Below are 22018 nucleotides of genomic sequence, written 5' to 3'. Positions count from 1 at the left end.
GAATTGCCGATTTTACACATTGAGAATTTGTGAATTTTCGAACTTGTCAAAAAGGGTGAAGTAGACTAAACAGTGTAAAAACAGTATAAGGTTTGTTTTTAATCAATTATTTATTATTTTTTAATGTTTATTTATTTTTATTTTTAAATTGTATTTATTTAAAAGTAATAAAATAGTTTTGTTCAACCGAAAAGGTTTTGCTGATCTGTCAAAACGAGAGTATGCGTTTATATCCGGTGTAAAATGGCTGGGAAGAAAGTAAGATTTTTTTTGCAAAATAAACACGATATGATGAAAATATTTTGAAGTTTTAGTTATTGGTAACAATTTGATACTTCTGTATATAAATACGGACATATTGTTCTGCCATGCTGTAAATTTATTTAGCAAAAATGCGCGAGTCGTCCTTGCAATGCACGCTCTATAACATGCACATAAAAAGTAGAGGTTTGATTGTTAATTGAGGAAGTTCATGTTGAAAAAGGTGTAAGGGTGCAAACTTGTAAGGGTGTAAGGGGCGTTTTGACTGATGGGCTCACAAAAAATCATGGGCAATATGTAGATGCGAATAGTAAGGTGTAGCAGTTTAGAATTAAGACATTGTTGTTAATTTTTGTAATCTTGGTCTTGGTCTTGGTCAATCGAACCCTAAGACCTCGATCCCCGAGGAAAAAAGGGCCATCATGTACATATCTAGATTTAGTTCAAATGTTTTCAATAAAAGTCAAGTAATATTCGAAGTAAAAACGTGACTATAAAAAGTGCGTTAAAAATTTCCTCGTAGGTAATGCTGCTTTCATCATTGGGATCAAAATATAACATATGATGCTATGAGTGCTGGGAATGTGGCATGATCCTAACAACAATATTTTACTTTTTAGTAATAAATTACGTTGAAATTTTGTAAATGCAAATAATGAATGATTTATTATGCCATGGCAGAATTCATTGTTATCATATTTCATCATGCACTAAATTATAACAAACATCTAAAAAGCTCTGATATACACTATATAACCATTTAAAAATAAATTCTTCAAAAACCAAGAATGCTCCCAAAATTAATGTCAAATTGACAAGCTAATTTTAAAATTTGATGAATATTTGAATGAATTAGGCTTTTATACTCATTGATGTTCATTATCTTTGTCCTATTTCTCTTTTGCTTATTCCCCAAACATGTGCCTTCTGAGCAACAAATAGTTATCAATTATCAGACTAGGACATGAGTTAAGATACTCAACAATATCTTATGATTTCATCTCGCTGTGGTGCTTTACAAAGTCTTATACAATCTACAACAGAAGGTGTTGTTAGTTCTGTAAAACTCTAGTTCTAGATTTTTCTGGAATTCCTCAAAAGATAGCTACGAAGTTTCTCACAAGGTTGTGAGAAGACATCTAAATTGGATTTTTGATGCATTTTCTGTTGAACACTTTTAAAGGATGCTAGTTTACAGTCATCCTCACTCTGATAAAGTATCCAAATTAACAGTAGGCTACTACTATTGATAAATTAACAGTAGGCTACTACTATCGATAAATTAACAGTAGGCTACTACTATCGATAAATTAACAGTAGGCTGCTACTATTGATAAATTAACAGTAGGCTACTACTATTGATAAATTAACAGTAGGCTACTACTATCGATAAATTAACAGTAGGCTACTACTATCGATAAATTAACAGTAGGCTACTACTATTGATGAATTAACAGTAGGCTACTACTATCGATAAATTAGCAGTAGGCTACTACTATTGATAAATTAACAAACCAACTGGTGTTTGTTACTTTTTTAATTTTGCATGTTTATAGCATATTTCAATGCATTACTTCCAAAGACATGCATTAATTGTCTAACTGCTTTCATGCAATCTACCATGTACAATATAATTCTTTTCATAATTTTGAAATATGGTCTTTATTTTTTTGGGTCATTTGTTTGAGATTAGGATATTTTTAGTTTCTGATGTCTTTATAGGACAAAGGCGAGCACAAACCCGCAAAGGTTGACAAATGGGATCCAACTGCAGTTAAAAATGCATTAGATGACGCTACCAAGAAGGTAAAGCGTCTAGATATGGATATGTTGGCATATTTATATATGTTTGAGCTTCTATGCACTACATCTGATGTCTATTGCAAGAGTTCGATAGATGCTTTAGTGAGACCATGAGCTCGCTATGATAGTAATAATCACATGAATATCTTATCTCAGTTCTAATAACACAATTAACATAAAAGCAACTTGTTGTCAATCTTATGTTATTTTCCAGTTTTGTTCCGACTTCATGTCTTGTCATAAATTATTTAAAAGTATAAAAGTTAATATTTGATAGTTTCTAATTTTCTTCATTGGTTTTTCTTAACTGTGTCTAGAAAAATGGCACAATACCGGTCTCCTTCAAACTACTGTCACTATTCAAACTTTAACCTTCGCGTACACAGAGTTTTCGATTAGTCCATTATGCATTCTGTTAAATCAATAAACTAGGTAAAATATGCATAAGACCTGGTTAACCTAAACTTCAGCCTACTCAAAATTCTTTTGCTATGTGAGATTATGAAAATAAAATACAATTTAGCAATTACCATAGCTACTATTAAAATACATGGTTTATCACAGGCTAAGTCAGCATATGTATAGGCCTTTTTTGCGACAGATGATGAAAGATGAATTCAAATGTGATGAAGATCACAGTCTGATGAATGGGCGCCTCGGCTTATCTATCGTCGCTGTTTCCTTCTCCGGCTTTGCCGTACTTTGGGATTATCTACATCCATTTCCTGAGTCGCGCAGTGTACTTATTATCTGTGCTAGTGCATACGCCATTCTTACTGCTATTCTCACTGCATACATAATGTTTATGGTAAGTATTTGTTCTCTCTTCTTACTATTTTCCTCCTCTTTTAACAATAGTAGGTTAGTTATAAAATAAAACATTCTGACATGTATTATTAGCCGTTATTAACAGAAGTTTTGTTGACTTATTGATACATTTGTCCCCAAAAAGACCCCTATTGATCAATTCAAAGTTGCAATTTTTGATCAGAGAATGAAGAAAAAACACCTTACAGGCTGTGAATGTCATGCTTTGTGAGTGCAGCATTGGCCTAATTGGAGTCAAATATTTTCTGCAATTGTGTTGCATACAGTGAGCAACAGACCTGAGCAGACAACTCTTTTCTTGCATTCACATAGCTTGTACTAGTTGTTCAGAGCCTTCAGAAGCACACATATTCAAAGTATTGTCATTTTTTCTTTTGAAATCTTTCTTTAAATCACCTATGATGAATTTCTGCATTGAAACTACCATTCTCAAACCAGTTTATTAGCTTTTTTAGCCTATAATATTATGGGTTTTATGTTTCACTGAGTATGTAATAGAAAATATTGAAGAAAAAACTTTGTCGGATTAAAAACCGTTAGAACTGAAAACCGATCAACGTTTGATGACTTTGCTCTCGGTGTTTTATATGGCTTCCAATTATTGTCGTACTGTAATGTGTATTCGCTATTTCAGGAAAAAGGTATATTCTACACGGGTCTGGAGAAAGATAAGGCTGGTATAGATCCACCAAGTATCTGGAAGTTTACTTCTGCGCAGAAAAAGTCTGTATTGCTTCATTGATATGATAGTAGTTAAATTCAAAATTCTGTGTACTGTAACATGCATGTCTCGAGTCAAATCTGATTGAAAACTGTATCTAAAGGCATCCTGGATGTTCACTTATAAATTAATTGGTCAGCAGCGATTGCCTAATTGATTTCTTCCAAGTTGATCGATGCAATTTACTTTTTACAGACACCCTTAAAATGATGTTCTTTATGTGTAGGTACGATGATGTCTATGAACTTACTGTGGAATATAAGGATGGCGTCAAAGGTGGTGATTTTATAGAAGCAAAATTGAAGTCATCGGTAACAAAGTTTGTAGATGAAAACGGAACTGTACGGGAGGATATCTTCATGCCTCGTATCAAAAAACTCTGCGAGGGCTTGAAAGTGAAAAAGCAAAACTGAAAGATGGTGGTCAAGCCAACAGTCTTGTTGCATCATATACACATAGTCATATGATATTGTTGTCTCTAGATGTTTATCCTGTTCTAATAAATGTAGAAAAAAATTATCATAGTAAATATTAAATAAATATGTAAAAAGGTATGTCACACACAAGAAAATTCAATAGTTCTATTCAAGAAAGAAGACTGGATGTTAGTGAAGATGTGTTGAGCTTATTTCAATCCTTTTGGTCTGATATCGCAGCCAGGCATTGCTATCAGTTATTGCTGTAATGCCTAGCAGTGTCTTTATTCATCATAGATGCTTGAGGTTACCAGAAATTGTCATCTGTTGCAGCCCTGAATAATTGAATAGCTACATGAATCATGACTCGAAAGTAAACATACATTGAAGGTTTCAAAGTACAGTGTAGTCTAGTTGTTCAAGACAATAAGCTCATCAGTGTGTTGCAATGCTTGCTATTAGAATAATGTCCATTATAAGGCTCATTTGTTAACCATAGAAACAGTTACTCGTCCCTTGATTCAGTAACCTACCTGGTGCTATCTATGCATAGGAATTACTGACTTTATGTACCTTTTGCTACCCTTGCACATAATAATTAGTAAATTGCCTTCTGCGATCTTTATACATGAGAATTAGTAACCTACCTTCTACTACCCTTAGACATGAGGGTTAGGAACTTACCTTCTGTTATACTTATAAATGGGAATTAATAACTTACCTTCTGCTATCCATATATGTGAGAGTTAGCAACTTACCTCTTGCTATCATTATATATGATAATTAGTAACTTATCTTCTGCTGCTCTCATACAAGAGAGTTAGAACTTACCTTCTGCTATCCTTACGCATCAGAGTTAGTAATTTACCACATGCTATCCTTATACTTAAAGGTTGACTTGCAAAAAAGTTCACATTACAGTTATTTGGTATCATAAGATTCACCATGTTTTACTCTGTTGTGTTGTGGGTGCAAAATATATGGGAATGTGATTACAAGCTCTTAAAAGCTAAAAAACGAACAGTTAATCGCAGCCACCCGAGACCGCCGTAGTTTGGATTCGCTTTCAAAAACAGCTCAAATGGGGCGTAGTTGTTACAGGATAGTTTCTGTTTACACATTCATGCAACCTCATTCGTCGAAATATTTTCACAAATATACTTCACGCATTCAATAAAACTATGTCTATTGTTCTTACGCGTCTGTTTTATCGTCATTGTAATGCTGTCACTTTTAGCACTGATATCTTATAACTTACCGTAAAAAATCGTTTAACTTTTTAACCTTAGCTCGAAGGAGTACATATCATTGTCTGATAATCATGACGAGCCTGTTGGTTACCTGTGATAATCGAAAAGTGCTGCAAAAATTATTTGCGAAGTATTGGGTCATGTGATCAAATTATGACTTGACGATTGAATAATGCCAAAACAAAACTGTAAAGTAGCGAGCATCTATATTTAATACGGGGACTTCGGTAAAACCCGAAGTGTTTGTCATAAACTAGTGCTACGATATGTTTTATAGTGAGCTTTTTATTGGCCTTTCAATACACGTGAGAACATCACGTGACAAGACAATAACCAAACTGTAATGACAACGGCAGATAAATAAAGAGATTCCAATCTACGGCGGCTTTTCGTTTTTAATTGTTTTTAATAAATTTTTATTGTTTCGTAATATGAATTTTATTGCAAGTCAACCTTTAAAAGTTATTGTTAGTAACTTACCTTCTGCTATTCTTATATATGAGAGCAATAACTTTCCTTATGCATGAAAATTAGCAACTTACCTTCTGTTATCCTTATAAATGGAAATTAATAACTTACCTTCTATCATTATATATACAGATTATTAACTTACCTTCTGCTATCCTTTGATATAACAATCGGTAACTTACAATCTATCCTTACACATGGGAATTAGTAACCTACCCACTGTGATTCTTAAACCATATAATCGGCAACCTACCCACTACTATCCTTGTCAGACCTGGCCAATGAGATATGTTCTGATATTGACTCTTCCTCGACATCTTTAAGAGCCGTACTCTTCTTCTCTTTCGTCTCGTCTACTGGCTTTTTCTTCAACATAGCAACATATTTCATAGCTAAATCATAACTAGTCGTTTGTTCGTTAAATATGTAAAAATTGTGTAAAAAAAGCTTTCCAACCCTTTGAACTAGTCGAAAGCCAGTTCGACTGTCTACATGACCATCAGTCTGGTTCTCTTGCTACCTTCACATCCTTATCAGCATATCAAGTATGTATTTACTCATAGCATTAACCTTTTTAGCTAGCTGCCTAGATGGCAACTAACTATCATGACAGAACTTTGTTGTGTGCCCATGCTACTGATATCTACTGATATCTACAAGTGCTAAATTATTATATACTGTGTACCCTGGCAGTCTGGTGCGCTGTGAGATATCATCAGGAGTGCCGATAAAGCACTGAGAATAAGTATGTGCATAATAATTCTAAAAGGTGAATGAATGGCACAAGTGGTAGAGCGCTAAGTGGCCAACCTGAGTGTCACGGGTTCAAATTTTGCATGATGCTTATTTTTTCCCACCTCCAACTGTGGCTTAGGACGAACATGCCTTTTGTTATCGTCAAGATTGCTTCATAAAAAAATTTACCATGGATTAAATCGAAGATGCCTGCCCATGAACATTTTTACCAAATCCTCATACTATCGCTGACGAATCCTATTACAAGCTGTGATAGTGGCAGCTGACATGGCAAGTAAAGGCTACTTATGCAGCATCTGTCATGTCACACCACTAAACACAGTGCATATGTTACTAAAATCAAAAGATACTGACTGACATAATTATTATAAATGATTCGCTAACCTATTTCAGGCACCAACCACCCAACATGTCACTGGTTGCCTGAATTACTAGCACGAACTACAGCACCTGTCCTTATTAGCAAATCACCTGTTCTACCTCCTTCTGTTGCTGAATCATGGTCATGTATCTTTGCATTACAGGGTCAATGCCGGCCATCTTGTCTTCCGTATTCTGTAATACCAATATTCATATATATCATAGCGGTCATCATCTGCTACTAAGAACCACAAACTACAAACACTAAGCAATGCTACCAAGTAATGCTATGTCAAGGACAGGCAGCAATAGCTACCTGTACATCAGTTGATCTCCCAGCGGAGCTCTGTTCTTCAACAGGACCTTTGTCTGCATCTAATGATGTAGCTTTAGCCTTCCATTGCGCATCCAATGAAGAAGGAACGGATGGTAACTCAGCTTTGACTTCATCTTGACCTTCAGAGAGCTTTGAAGCAGCAGGCTTGGTTTGCCATTGGCTGTCCAAAGACAAGGGCGCTTGCCATTGGCTGTCCAAAGACTTGGGTGCTCGCCATTGGCTATCTAAAGACAAAGGTGCATCCACGCTGGCAGCAGGTGGCTCTAGTGGAGGACTGTTTTCAACAACCACCATTGGAGACTGGCTGCTGCTGGTACCCGCGTGGATTGGCTGGCTGAGTTGCCCAGGGGGAGATGTAACAGATTGTATGATTGGTTTTTGTTGGAAAGGCCTGACAGCTTTGTTAGGAGTTGGCCGGTTGAATTGGTCTGCCTGACTGACCGGATCTCCACTCTGAAGCAGAAAAAGTTTTATAACCGAACCAAATTGTGTGAATGACATTAGCGATGCATATTGGAAAGAAAGCCAGTGAACAACAACGCATCAATGAACATCAAACCTACCTGCTGGGAATACGTGGGTGGTTGGAAAGCTTCTCGACTCCTTGCCACAATATCTGAAGCAGTCTCATCTACAAATTCAGCATATATTACTACTAGCTGTGCTACCCGGCGTTGCCCGGGTAATAAAAAACTATTTGGAGAAAAAAATTGATCTTGTATTTAACATATAACAACATTTGCCATTCTAACTTTCAAACTACATATCATGAGAGAAGTGTTTTGTGTAGTTGAAATAAATTAAAAGAGAAAATAAAAACAGCTGTAAAGGTTTTCAAACTTTGTCAAACAGCTGTAACTTTCAAACTTCATAAAATGAAAAAACTGTTTTGTGAGGGACAACTAAACTAAAAATAAATAAAACAATTGTAAAGGTTTTCAAACCACTGTAAATTTAAAATTTCATAACTTTCAGCGACGTATATCTTTTTATACCGTACAGTGGAACCTCGGTTCAAAAATCGAGTTGTTCACGATCCGAAACAATTTTTCCCATTAGAATGAATCTAAGTAAACTTTAACCCATTCCAAGGCGAGAAAACAACTTCGGTATTTTACAGTTTACACCATAAACTGTACTGTATACTGCATACTACAAATAAAAACGTAGATATAGATTGTGTTTAATTTTAATAAAAGGTTTTCCATTTATGATGATGGAAAAAGAAAACAAAAGTAAACATTCCGTATGTTTTGTTCTTAAAACATTAAAGGTTAAGGTACAATGACAAAAATTGCAAAAATTGATAATGAAACAGCAAAATAATGCAACAGATCAGTTACATCCAAAATCGTAGGAAAAGGAAAATATAAACAGAAACGGCACGTTTACTTCACACCTTTGAAGGAGAATCCTCCTCCAAAACAATTTAGGGTAACTCGACTGGAGGGGTTATCTCTCTAGCAAATCTATTCGGTATATCTTTTCGTCCCAGATGGTTCCTCCCTTTTTGTAAAGACTTTATGAAGCGTAAATTACTTCTCCGTTTGTTAACGAATGTTTTCATGCTGTTTCCGGAGCTGTTCCAATTTCAATGCGGATGCTCTCGAATTTATGTTCGAGATCCGAGACGAACAAACTCAAAATCTTTGGTTGACAACCGAGTTGGTTGAGGACCGAAGCGCCTAAGAGCCGAGGTTCCACTGTATATAATCAGTACACACATCGCCAAATGTTAAGCTTGAGATAAATTATTGTAGATATCGTGGGGCTGACTAAATAAGCCATAACGAAAAAAGACGAATAATCATCGCGTTGCATATACTTAGGTCCGAAAATATTTTTGAACAGAAGCAACGTAACTCGTGGACGCAAGGCTAAAATAATTAGCATGCGCATGGGGTATTCGATATATGATAAAGTAACTGATCACTATGTTGTGCTGTCTCAGTGATCGAGTGTCCGGGTAAGAAACTTGTCGATGCATTCGTCATGAGTTCAAATCCATCAGAAAACATAGAGAATTTTAACATCAAGATTTAAGATCTATAGCTGGAGGGACACACATATCCACACACATACTTTGAGAAATATAGAAGTATGTACACTATATAGCTACTCACCACACAGGGAGAACCGATTGTGCGCATACACACCTGCTAGTAAGTGAGACGGTTGCCACAATGCAGTTCTGCTGTCATGTGTAGTAGGTGGAGCGGAGGGAATGCTAGTGAAGTATTGCGCTGCCACAGGCATGTCGACAGCGGACTGTATAATGGCTTGACTGTGTGTTAACATTGTCTTGACTGACTTCACTGGAGAGCGTGCACAAGCTGAATATCCACCTGATGAATAACAAACGATGGCTTAGGACCACACACATGCCGAAGAGGCGCTAGATGCCCATCTTTCAATAGCTATAACTAAGAAAGACAGAACTCTGGCTAGCCATTACAATAGTAACTAAATCGTCACATAGAGCTATATGACATTACAGAGAGTTTATTCTGACTAGCAAACCGATCATAGCAGTCTGCGGATTCACCATGGAAGTGAAGTGGCTAATCATAAATTCGTTGTCTGGAAAGGTTCAAGCATGTTTGAATATCAACAGCTGGTTTATTTTCAATAGACCTACAGGGCGTCATGTTTAAAAACAGTTGGGAAAATTATGAACCTAATTTGAAACATTCTCAAATGTTAACTTTTATACCTTTAAAATATGTATGGCTAGATATGAGCAAGGAGCACAACTAAAATATTTCACTAACAGTGAAATGATAAAGCAAATTAAAGGCATGTTTTCTGTGTTCATTGTGCTGCTATCACTAACATGGGAGACTTCAGTAACTGCTGCTGTTACTGTTATTGCGAAAGTCTAAAACAAAACAGACGGACACAAGTCCGACACAATCGATAGAGAATACACAAAAAACACGGTGGAATTTTTGGAAAGGAGGATGACATAGCTCAGAGCTGCAATGGTACAAAAGCTCTCTCTCTCTCACCCTTTGACTTCGTCATTGATGTAAAAGCTGAGTGCAGATTTTCAGCCTCCTCGGTAAGGTGATCAAGCCGTCGTCTTGTCTCCGTCACAATGCTTTCTTCTGTTGCGGTTGAAACTTCTGCTCCTGATGACACGTCAGCCAACCACTCAGCGTCTAGAGCTAACTCGGGAGCGACTGACCTTCTGAAGGACGTGTCGTAGAATGAGGGCTCTTTTATAGAAATTTCAGTTTGAGCTTGCCTCATAGACCCACCTACGAATATAATAAGCATTCAGTGTGCATCATAGGTAAAAAAAGAATTAAGTCGAATAAAAATAGAAGTAGAGAAGCTGCTCTCGATGATCCCGACATGGCTTCTGTAGAGAAACAAACTAATAGCTGAGATCTTACCAACATACACAACAAACAAAGCTTCATTGACTAGAACCCACTATGCTGGTCGACTTCAACTAGTAGCCCTTTTTTAAAGGATCAAAACGTAGAACTATGTAAATGGAATTCGCAAACATTAAGGCCTGTGATGTATCAGAGAAGTGGTTTATCGAAATGACGATCAGATTGGTAGGCCGACACTCTAACACCTGTTATTTCTGAATAATTTCACAGCTACTTATTATTGGCACACATGACGATCTCTCACAACACGCTAGACTGCCAGGGTATTAGTATATATAATATAGATACTCTTGTACGTCGTTTTCTCTCCCAAGCGCAGCAAGAGAGAAAACGATTTTTTAAGGCTAATCATAAATTCAACTCAACTTTTAGAACTTGCACAGACCTGACACTTTGTTATGTGGAGTTTCTCACGTAATCCGAAACAAAAACTTTACATAAATACGTTATAGGAGTGTCCCCAGTACTGAGATACAAGGATGTAGCTAAGCGTAACATGAAGTGAACTAGCTCTAAACAGATGGTAAGAGAAGGCGGGAAACAGAATTGCATGGAAGTCAGTAGTGAAGTCTGAACCATAAAACAGTCATTGTTAAAATAACCGACTGTGAGAGAAAGACTACTACATTTACATGCCGGTCGCCCACTCCCTAGATTAAGTTAATTGAGAATTTGTTGCTATTTTAACAAACAATAAGCCATCCTACCACAGGCGCCATATAGTAGTGATTTGTAACATTCCAGTACAGCACCGTTGTAATAAATAGGTCAAAGCATCTATTCTCCGCTAAAATTGTCAGCGTGTGTGGAAAGGCACAGCCGCTTACTCACCATGACTATTACCCATGCGCTTACTCACTATGACTATTACCCATGCGCTTACTCACCATGACTATTACCCATGTGCTTACTCACCATGACTATTACCCATGCACTTACTCACCATGACTATTACCCATGTGCTTACTCACCATGACTATTACCCATGCGCTTACTCACCATGACTATTACCCATGCGCTTACTCACCATGACTATTACCCATGCGCTTACTCACCATGACTATTACCCATGCGCTTACTCACCATGACTATTACCCATGCGCTTACTCACCATGACTATTACCCATGCGCTTACTCACCCTGACTATTACCCATGCGCTTACTCACCATGACTATTACCCATGTGCTTACTCACCATGACTATTACCCATGTGCTTGCGTAACTCTGAATACTCTTTGTTCATATATTTCTGTCTGTCTGTTTGCAGCTCAAACTCCCTCACCATTGCATCATTCTTTCTCATTTGTTCATGAAACCTCGCATCCATTTCTTTTAGCCTGTGCTCAAGCAGAACCTACAAAAAAGACTCACTTGGCAGCTTTCAGATGTACATTGCTTACCAGGTCTAATGACTAGTGCCATTAGATGGCCTCTACACAAGGAATGTGAAACCTGTAGTCTCTTGTCATCCTGGAAAAAATGACCTTTTAAAGAGCGAGCATGAATGTGTCTGTCAATGTCACAATAACCGAAAGTCTTTTTGTGTTTAATAAAGCCGTAATTATTTTATTTTAGATGAGTTTCTTCTAAATAATAGAAGCTGTTGTTTTAGCAGACAAGTCTTTAACCTTTAACATACATTTAAAAGCATTCAATAAATTAACTAGCTTTACTGATAGATGACGCTACTCAATGAAGTTAGTACTAATACAGTGTCTAGTAAGTGACCTTCTCATCAAGAGCCTTATCCCTCTCTTTCTGCATATGTGTTTTGATGAGCATTATCTCCCCTACTCCTGCTTTTTCCTTTCCATCAATTATTGTCTGCTCATATTTCTCCTGTAAGATAATATAATATAGTCAGCATCATGTCACATAGCACGCCTAGCTTCAGCTGGTGCATGTTGCACATCTACAAATAGATTATCTGAAGGCCAATGTGATACCACACTCTAGGTATTTCATATGACATATGTTACCGTTATGTTGCCTTTCAACAAACCTGCCGAAAGCTTATTTCTAAGCACCTGCCACTAAATTGTGCCATAATATTCGCAGATGATGTAATGGTCCTATATACCTAGTCCCTGCCTACCCAAGCCTGTATCAGTAGCAACGCCTTCAAAGTGCTGCTGCTGATACAGGTATAGATATAGCAGACATAGAGGAGGTGCTGCTACTGATACAGGTATAGATATAGCAGACGTAGAGAAGGTGCTGCTACTGATACAAGTATAGATATAGCAGACATAGGGAAGGTGCTGCCACTGATAGAGGCATAGATATAGCAGACATAGAGAAGGTGCTGCTACTGATACAGGTATAGATATAGCAGACATAGAGAAGGTGCTGCTACTGATACAAGTATAGATATAGCAGACAGAGAATGTGCTGCCACTGATACAGGTATAGATATAGCAGACATAGAGAATGTGCTGCTACTGATACAGGTATAGATATAGCAGACATAGAGAATGTGCTGCCACTGATACAGGTATAGATATAGCAGACATAGAGAATGTGCTGCTACTGATACAGGTATAAATATAGCAGACATAGAGAATGTGCTGCCGCTGATACAAGTATAGATATAGCAGACATAGAGAATGTGCTGCCACTGATACAGGTATAGATATAGCAAACCTGGAGAAGGTGGTACTCCTTCGTGAGACAGTGAAGTCTCTCCTTTGTCATCTCCAAATCCTTCTTCAATGAGATGTTGCTTTCCTTCAAGACCTCGTAGTCAAACATCTGCAACACGATGGAACTGTCACTATGCGACTACAGCCAGTAAATTTTAGTCACCTGACGAGCAGGTACAGTGTTTCCTTACTACATCGTGGTTCAGTTTTTACAGGTTCAGTACTTCACACCGAAATAAATAGTAATTAGAAAATTACAATATTTAAAAAACAAAAAACCTAAAATACATAAATTTCTCTCATACTCTGGCCCAATGAAATCTCTCCACGAGCATCATTGTGTTAGCAGTCATCGCAGTTCAAAGTGCAAATTGTTAGTGACACCCTTCATCATGTCTCTTAGTGTTAGTGACACCCTTCACCATGTCTCTTAGTGTTAGTGACACCCTTCATCGTGTCTCTTACGGTTAGTGACACCCTTCATCATATCTCTTAGTGTTAGTGACACCCTTCATCCTGTCTCTTGGTGTTAGTGACACCCTTCATCCTGTCTCTTAGTGTTAGTGACGCCCTTCATCATTTCTCTTAGTGTTATGACTCCCTTCATCATGTCTCTTAGTGTTAATGACACCCTTCATCATGTCTCTTAGTGTTAGTGACACCCTTCATCATGTCTCTTAGTGTTAGTGACACCCTTCATCCTGTCTCTTAGTGTTAATGACACCCTTCATCATGTCTCTTAGTGCTAGTGAAACCCTTCATCATGTCTCTTAGTGTTAGTGACACCTTTCATCATGTTTCTTAAATGCCCACAACCCTTAAAATTGACTAATGGACTTATAAAAGGAGGAAAATACTTATGAGTTCATTAGTTTCTATTTCCTAGATGTTCACTTTCAGCAATGATCGCCCGTCCCGATCAAACGGCAACAACGAGGGATTACTATAGTGGTATGAGACTATGCCTCTGTATATAAGCAATATTGACTAGACGCAATAACATTCTAGGGAATGCTAGTAGAGCTCCAAACGCGACTCAAACTATAAAAAGCAACATGATCTGAAATCCAGCATCGCTATCATTCACTGCAAGTCAAACAGTAAATGTTTCATTACTGGTTACATAATGAAGAGAAACCTTAGCAAGCCGCTCCTGCAGACCAACTATGCTCATCTCGAGCCCTGAGACTTCCATAGTATGCTTTTGTATCTTTTTCTCCATCTCTCCTTTGCTAAGCCTCAAATCCAGCAACTCCTTTCTTTCATTGTTGGTAAGTATACTGCGCTTCTCCCTCTCTAGACTACTCTCCTTGTCTGTGAAACAGGATTTTGGGTTATTGAATAGCACGGCTGTTATGGTAAGGAGACAGCGCGGCTTACAGCAGATTTGCTATGGTATAGAGACAGCATTGTTTAGTGCATTTAGAGCAGCGCTAATTGATTGACATAATACGCTGTTCTTTGTGAAACTGAAAGTTGAAAAGAAAAGAAAAACGAAATTGTCCAAGCCACTAAGAGCAGACAACTCCCAAAGATGGTAATGCCATACAATTGCTTAGCACTAGTATTCATAAGTCTGACACAGCCAATTGAGTGGATATTAAAGATGTAGGAATTACCAGTAGCTCAGATGAGGGATTTTTTGAACACGGTATTTGAATTTAAAATTTAATTTACCTTTAAGTTGCTCTTCCCAGGCTTTTAGCTCTCTATTCCTGGAATCGTAAGCTAATTGCTCCTCCATTTTGCATCTAAAACATAAGTAACATACTATCAGTGATTATTAGACATTACTTATGGCAAGTATTTGGAAATGTTCTCTCGACTTACACATACCTTTCTTGCTGAGACGTACCTTTCTTGCTGAGCGCGCAAGGTGTTATCCATGTGCAACTCTTTCTTCTCTATTTCAAGTTCACGTTTCCTGAGCATCTGCTCTAGCTTCTCTAGTTTCTCTTCATTTGCTTTCTGAAGTCTGAGTAAAGCATGTATTGACAGTAGTGAAACATGGAGATTAATACCGCAAGACTAGTGACAAGACTAGTGACAAGACTAGTGACAAGACTAGTGACAAGACTAGTGACAAGACTAGTGACAAGACTAGTGACAAGACTAGTGACAAGACTAGTGACAAGACTAGTGACAAGACTAGTGACAAGACTAGTGACAAGACTAGTGACAAGACTAGTGACAAGACTAGTGACAACTAGCGACAAGACTAGTGACAAGAGTAGTGACAAGAGCAGTGACAAGAGCAGTGACAAGACTAGTAACAAGAGTAGTGACAAGACTAGTGACAAGAGTAGTGACAAGACTAGTGACAAGAGTAGTGACAAGAGCAGTAACACCTCTAAACTTCCACCATGCTACAGTATACATAAAATGAAAAGCGTGAACAGTGAGATGATATTGTAACGGTATAAGCTCTAGTAAGTAACAGCTGACATAGCAATGGGGTATCGCTGTAGTAAGATATAAAAAGTCAAGTGAATAGACTAGAAACAGCTAGAGCTCGATGTTCAACCTAGTTAGGTGATTACGCTCTTCTCGTATCTCAGCATCACGATGCCTCAGCTGCTCAGACTGCTGCAGTAACTGCTGCCGCTGCTGGAATGCCTCCCTTTGTGCCGACTCAAACTCCATTTTGACCGAGTCAGTCAGGGCTTTCTCTCTCTCCGTTAGCGCTTGGGCTTTCTTGCGATATTCATCTTCAAGCTAAAGCAGATTTCCTTAGCTAACTTCAGACATATCCACACCATTCGCGCAAGCATTTGAAACAATTGCGCCATTACAATCACATCAGACACTATATTGAAACATTCTACAACTTTCAGAACCTTGCAAAAGCAAATTTAACCAATTATATAATCCATCCTAGTATTTAGCATCAGCCGGTAAGATCATCTAACACCGGAGTGTAGAACACGAGTCAGTCAAAACTACACACCTGTCTTCGTCTGTCTTGCATCTCCCTCTGAACCTTTTCTCTCTCGGTCATTCGAACAGTCTCCAACTCTAGTTTCTTCCAGCGATCAAAGTCCTGCTGACTTTTTTGGCTGCAGGCAAGCTCCACCCTCCTTTGGTGTGACAGCAATCGCTCCTCAACCGACACAGCTGTAGTTTTAGTTTGTGACTTGACAGAAAACTCTTTGTCTATGTCTGACAGCTTGTCACCTGCAATCACATTTACACGTATATCTGTCATTAGACTTTTATAAAACGCATGCTCAGTGTATTGGTGCGGGTAGAGAAAACAGTAATGCGACATTGACAAAGTGAAGATGTATTAAGAACATACATAATGTGCATATCAGTCAAAAAAGATTAAATTTCAGTGAAACCTTTGGCTATATATTGCAGCCAATGTTGAGCTAAAGACTACATACTAAGGAGCAATGCATGAGAGTCTGTCTGTGTGTCCCTATCAGCAACCTTATCCACTCCTCTCGAAGACATGATGCTGGAAACAGCCAACTGGAGGAGAGAACCCTCTGGCCTGCCTTGTATGGCAGCAGGAAGACTCAGAAGCTCCTTCATTTCCTCACTGCTCAGAATCTAAAAGAAGGTTTGTAAAAAGTGAAATGGAGAAATAAAACAACTCATAATAGAAACATATGCAGCAAGCTTTGGAGATCGTGTAACCAGGATGAATCATATGTGCAGCAACTAGTGTCTGACCTCAGGTTGCAACAAATCCCGGGCACACTGCCGGGTGCCAGAATGCGTGAAAAGCTAAGCTTGTAAAAGTTGTAACATATTTAGTACATTGTAAACTTCCCAATGCCATACTAACAAACAATCTCTTTTATAATGGCTACATTCTGGCTTTTGCTTCTGACATGGGGGCTTTCGCAGGTTATTTAAAACAAAAGCTTGAGCTGGCTTTGATGATAATAATTACGTAGTATGCAATCGATTCCTTGTCACAAATAACACAAAAATATCATAAGCTCAGACAAGATACTAGACCTTTACCATGGGTATAATCCATGGTAGATCATTATCCATGAAGTATTGAGACTATGCTACAGCCCTGATATGCAAATTTTGGGTTCACATACCTCTCTCTTGGTAATTCCAGACTCTGGCAAAAAGATACCGACTGTATAGTCACAACCCATGTCACATAGGTATTTGTATATCAGGCTATCGAGTAACCGTTGCTCCAGACAAGCTGGACGTTGCCGAGGGTGACTGGCCTTCCCTGTCAATTCCGCTACCATGTAGTCTCGCAACTGCGACTAAAATCAAATTGAAGACGTTAACAACCCTCTAATATGCATTATCCTTAGCAGACTGAGTGTGATGTATATACCGGATACCTTGAGCGTGTCGAGCAGCCCTCTGTTATGTAACCGTTCATATAACACATTCCTCATTTCTTCGGCGCTCATCTCCTCACTAGAACTCTGTGAAGCCTTTGGAAGTTTTTTCACACTTCGCGATTTGCCCCTACTAGAACCTTGCACTGAGGATGCCATAACTCTTCAGCCGAATCTGTCTTACTGTTACAATAGTCAAATAGGCTGCAACAAACAGCGAGTATGCTCAAATTCAATACATACGTAAATAAATCTTCATGACAAATTTGAACATCAAAAACTATATATGTAAAATTAGTAAAATCTGTTTTATATTTGGCCAAATTATATTAAAAAAAAAAAAACTATTATTCTGTAAATAGGCAATGGGACAAACAAAAAAGCTTGTTGCCAACATTGGTCAGCAAAGCTTTTGAATTACCATTCTCAAAAACAGCAAGATACGGTTGCACTGACAACCGTATAAGCCTGGCTGCACTTGCGTACGAAAAATATTACGAGAACTATGCTACAACGCACGCCAAAGAAAACTCCATGCTCATTTCAAATCTTTGTATACAATCTCTGACATCCGCTTACAATTATTGTAATTACCGTATACTTCATTGCACTATGTTGAGCTATGTCTATGAAGCTTTAGCAGCTCCGCGTTTAATATCTATCAAATCATTCAATGGTTTTATGTTAAAAAGTTTTTAATTGAACAGTATTTGTTTATCGGGCCAATAGAAAGCCTTGGTTAAAACGTGCTTGGTTACCAAGGAATGGAATAGCGAGAGTCAGTTGCGCGAGACCTTCGTGAAATGACAACCTGGTAAATATTTTGTTACTTCAAAAGAAAAATTTGGTCAGTTAAGTATATTAGTTAGGTTCTAGTATTAAAAGACAGAATGCCACCTAAAAAGAAAAAGGGTAGCGGTAAGAAAGGCAAAAAGTCTGCAAAGACTCCGACTGTTATCGATGGAATTTCTACTGAAGAAATGAGCAAGGAGCAACTTGAAGAACACATAATGAGATTGAGAGAAGAGTTAGACAGAGAGCGAGAAGAGCGAAATTATTTTCAACTGGAGAGAGACAAAGTGAACACTTTCTGGGAAATTACAAAAAGACAGTTAGAGGAAAAGAAAGCGGATTTGAGAAACAAGGACAGAGAAATGGAAGATGCAGAGGAACGACATCAAATTGAAATTAAGGTTTACAAGCAAAAAGTGAAGCACTTGTTGTATGAGCACCAAAATAACATTTCTGAGCTGAAAGCTCAGAACACTGTGTCACTAAAAATGACACAAGATGAGCACAGGGGAGAGGAGACCGTTCTTCGAAAAGACAAGAGATCGTTGAAAGTTGAACTTAAAGAGCAAGAACTTGCTCATGAGGACATCATTAAGAATCTTAAAAAGGTGATTATTTTTTACTATTAGTAAAGTAAATAAACAAATACAGCTTTTTATTTGTGCAGCAATAATATTTGATTGGACTAACTCTACGAATATTTTGACAAATAGGCTATTACTCCTTCAACTAATATTATTTCAGACACATGATTCACAAATCACAGACCTTCGAGCTGATTTTGAAAGACAAGCAAAAGAGATTGAGTTGAAGTATGAGAAGAAAATGAGGGCACTGCGTGATGAACTTGACCTGCGAAGAAAGACTGAAATTCATGAGATCGAGGTAAGTAATACGGTTGAACATTTCTTGATTAGTAGTTGTAGTTCAGCCGCTATCAGTTTTCATTTTTTAAATCTTATTTCAACCAAATTATTGCAGGAGAGAAAGAACGGACAGATCAACACACTGATGAAGAACCATGAGAAGGCATTCAGTGACATCAAGAACTATTATAACGACATCACGCTCAACAACTTGGCTCTCATCAACACTCTCAAAGATCAGGTAAGTTGTTTAGTAATTTTAATAACTGTTTGAAGCAAGTATACTATAAACTCTAACGTTATGATCATCTTGATGATTTGCATTTTTGTTTTGTTTTGCAAAGACCTTGCCTTTATTCATCAAACCATAAAGCTTTTGCTCTAGAGACCTATTGGCAGCTTTGCTTGACTAGCTTGAGCAATACACTTATTGGCTCAATATTTGATTGAATGATACATTTGATGCAAATGTGTAGGCGAGTATAATTTCCCCTAGATTTCACTATAATGTCCTCTAGATTTCACATTATAATGCATGATATGTAGATGAATACAAGTGTTAGCATATTCTTCTGTTTTTATCACACTTGTCGTGACCATAATATAGTTGATTGCTATCGTCATAAAAAAAACTACCCAAAATTGTTGTGCAAAATCGCTAACAGTTTTTGTGATGACGCAGGTTGAGGAGATGAAAAAGAAAGAGGAGAGGATGGAAAAGCAGATGAATGAAGTAATGGCGGAGAACCGACGACTTGTGGAGCCTCTGCAAAAGGCAAGAGAGGAAGTGGAAGAGCTGAGGAAGCAATTGGCTAACTATGATAAAGACAAACAGGCTCTCATTAATGCAAAGGCTCGATTGAAGGTAGGAACTAATGCTACAGACTCATCTAGTTTATATTCAGAGAAAGCCAGTTTCTGGTTGAGATCTTGTTAGATGCTTTTTAGTAAGTAAATAAAGTAAATGTATAATTGCTGCTGGTTTAGATTTAGATAGACTGATTACTTACACTTTACTAAAATTAGCTTACAATATGGAGGGCTGGCTGCCTAACGGTGTTAGCGGAAATAGTTATCTACCTTTCATATAAGTTTTCACATGATAATCACATGCAGAGCTTTTGTTTTGTGAAGTTAAGCTGAGCTAGGCTGTGCTCCAACAATAAGATTGCTACAGGTGATGGAAGAGGATTTGAGAGGTCTGCAGTGGGAACACGAAGTGCTGGAACAAAGGTTTGAAAAGATTCAATCTGAGAGAGATGATCTCTACACCAAGTTTGTTAAGGTGAGTTTTCGCTCTTCGTTTGGCCTCCTGAGTAGATTTTTATATCTATTGCAATGATTGGTCTCAACTCGCTAATTTTTAAACAATAAAATGAGGTTACGAATATACATAACTAATGTTTCGGTGTAAGGTGAGTCAGCTCATCACCTTTTCACTCTGTTACACAGGCTATTCATGAGGTACAGCAAAAGTCTAACTTCAAGAATCTGTTGCTGGAGAAGAAATTGTCGGCTCTTGCTGACACTCTTGAGAAGAAAGAAGCGCAACTCAATGAGGTTCTCTCAGCATCCAACCTTGACCCAACAGCGCTAACAGTGGTTACTAGGAAACTGGAGGATGTTCTAGATAGCAAGAACTCTGCTATCAAGGTTGGTGCGGGGCATGTGTAGCCTGTCCATCTTACAGCGGTTATTTGGATGGTGCAGGTTCTATGACAGATAATTCTTAGTGTATTTACAAGTTTGTAGCTAAAGAAAATACAAAATTAAAAGTCCCGTTAGTTTTTATGATGTTGTAATACAACTCTGGATGTTTTAGTTCAGTCCAGGTTTGTACTTATAACTTTGATAAGGCTAAGAGGCATGAGCCTGTTCCATGGTAGCCCCCATATTTTAACCTGTTGTTTAGATTAGATGACACGCTACGTTATATTCAGTGAAGTTGTTACTCTGGCCGTATCAGTCTGATATTAGCCTGTATTGCTTGCAGGACTTGCAATATGAGTTGGCACGAGTCTGTAAGGCCCATAATGACTTGATGCGTACATACGAGGCTAAACTCAACATGTTCGGAGTGCCAACGGAGGAACTTGGCTTTAAACCTCTAGAGAGTACTGTTGGTGGACAGCAGCTCGGCCATGGACCGGCTGGGTTGGTCAGCGCCCCCATGTAAAACATAGATATGACAGAGAATGGGATAGAGACACTACTATTATGTGTATATATGTAGGATGTATGAAGGATGGCTTTATACGATCTGGTTGTTGCTAACATTCTCGGATGAGAAATGGTGTTTTTGTTGACAGTTTATTAGAAAATACTTTATGAACTGTCATTACTGACTTTAAACAAATATTTTTATGGAGCAAATAATTGTTTGTTGATGACTACATTAATATTATAATAAAAATAATATAATATACTAGTACAATAATTTGTTATCGATCAGCAGATTTTCAATATTTACTGTTTTGCACACCTAGTTCAGTGAGCAGAGCAAGAGTTTTGCATTAATTACAAGAAACCTATCTATACATGATAGTATTATTACATGTATATATATATTAATGCATGAGTGTGCGTATGTATCAAAGAATATATCTTATTTGGAGTTGTCTTTCTGAAAGAAAACTAGTATTAATTTGACCCGCTAAATATGTTAGTATTGTTAGCATAGGAACAGACCTTAACTGTAAGGTCTACCTGCTGTCTACCTGCAGCTAGAAGCCTATGTATTCAATCCGTGGCAAGGTGTAAACTAACAAACCTTCAACTTTATTATGACATT

General features: G+C 37.7%; 3 protein-coding genes across 4 annotated transcripts; 2 read left to right on the top strand and 1 right to left on the bottom strand.

Annotated features, from left to right (window-relative positions):
• The first annotated feature begins 220 nt into the window (after positions 1 to 220).
• LOC137405746 (signal peptidase complex subunit 2-like) lies at positions 221 to 4168 on the top strand. Its single transcript, XM_068092127.1, has 5 exons — positions 221 to 258; positions 1984 to 2067; positions 2666 to 2872; positions 3527 to 3615; positions 3840 to 4168. The coding sequence occupies exons 1-5, from the start codon at positions 244 to 246 to the stop codon at positions 4024 to 4026; spliced, it is 582 nt and encodes a 193-aa protein (XP_067948228.1). The 5' UTR covers positions 221 to 243; the 3' UTR covers positions 4027 to 4168.
• Positions 4169 to 4227: 59 nt separating this feature from the next.
• LOC137405745 (centriole and centriolar satellite protein ofd1-like) lies at positions 4228 to 17684 on the bottom strand. 2 transcript variants are annotated; one of them, XM_068092124.1, is made up of 18 exons: positions 17570 to 17684; positions 17309 to 17488; positions 16634 to 16802; positions 16195 to 16421; positions 15772 to 15962; positions 15103 to 15222; positions 14925 to 14998; positions 14386 to 14561; positions 13249 to 13356; positions 12334 to 12444; positions 11800 to 11959; positions 10209 to 10460; positions 9357 to 9545; positions 7764 to 7831; positions 7180 to 7653; positions 6975 to 7058; positions 6001 to 6113; positions 4228 to 4364 (listed from the first exon to the last, which is right to left on the bottom strand). In XM_068092124.1, the coding sequence occupies exons 1-18, from the start codon at positions 17639 to 17641 to the stop codon at positions 4337 to 4339; spliced, it is 2796 nt and encodes a 931-aa protein (XP_067948225.1). In that variant the 5' UTR covers positions 17642 to 17684; the 3' UTR covers positions 4228 to 4336. The 2 variants fall into 2 exon arrangements, with proteins under 2 accessions (XP_067948225.1, XP_067948226.1); XM_068092125.1 differs by having other exon boundaries at positions 6984 to 7058.
• A 693-nt stretch (positions 17685 to 18377) lies between these two features.
• LOC137405634 (dynein regulatory complex subunit 4-like) lies at positions 18378 to 21664 on the top strand. The gene is made up of 7 exons (XM_068091958.1): positions 18378 to 18969; positions 19106 to 19246; positions 19343 to 19468; positions 19910 to 20092; positions 20405 to 20512; positions 20680 to 20880; positions 21221 to 21664. Exons 1-7 carry the CDS (start codon positions 18460 to 18462, stop codon positions 21401 to 21403), a joined length of 1452 nt encoding a protein of 483 aa, XP_067948059.1. The 5' UTR covers positions 18378 to 18459; the 3' UTR covers positions 21404 to 21664.
• Positions 21665 to 22018: the final 354 nt, after the last annotated feature.

Source organism: Watersipora subatra, chromosome 10 (genome assembly GCF_963576615.1).
Source record: "Watersipora subatra chromosome 10, tzWatSuba1.1, whole genome shotgun sequence".
Classification (NCBI taxonomy): domain Eukaryota; kingdom Metazoa; phylum Bryozoa; class Gymnolaemata; order Cheilostomatida; family Watersiporidae; genus Watersipora; species Watersipora subatra.
Note: the sequence above shows the minus strand (reverse complement) of the source record. Positions and strands in the feature narration are given on the sequence as shown.

Coding starts and splice junctions, on each gene's coding strand:
- LOC137405745 (XM_068092124.1), bottom strand. CDS start 17,641: ATGAGCGCCGAAGAAATGAGGAATGTGTTATATGAACGGTTACATAAC. Junction 17,489..17,569: donor GGCTGCTCGACACGCTCAAG/GTATCCGGTATA, acceptor ATTTGATTTTAG/TCGCAGTTGCGAGACTACAT. Junction 14,999..15,102: donor TTGCGCGCTCAGCAAGAAAG/GTACGTCTCAGC, acceptor CTTATGTTTTAG/ATGCAAAATGGAGGAGCAAT.
- LOC137405634 (XM_068091958.1), top strand. CDS start 18,460: ATGCCACCTAAAAAGAAAAAGGGTAGCGGTAAGAAAGGCAAAAAGTCT. Junction 18,970..19,105: donor TCATTAAGAATCTTAAAAAG/GTGATTATTTTT, acceptor ATATTATTTCAG/ACACATGATTCACAAATCAC. Junction 20,093..20,404: donor ATGCAAAGGCTCGATTGAAG/GTAGGAACTAAT, acceptor AGATTGCTACAG/GTGATGGAAGAGGATTTGAG.
- LOC137405746 (XM_068092127.1), top strand. Junction 2,873..3,526: donor CTGCATACATAATGTTTATG/GTAAGTATTTGT, acceptor TCGCTATTTCAG/GAAAAAGGTATATTCTACAC. Junction 3,616..3,839: donor TTTACTTCTGCGCAGAAAAA/GTCTGTATTGCT, acceptor CTTTATGTGTAG/GTACGATGATGTCTATGAAC.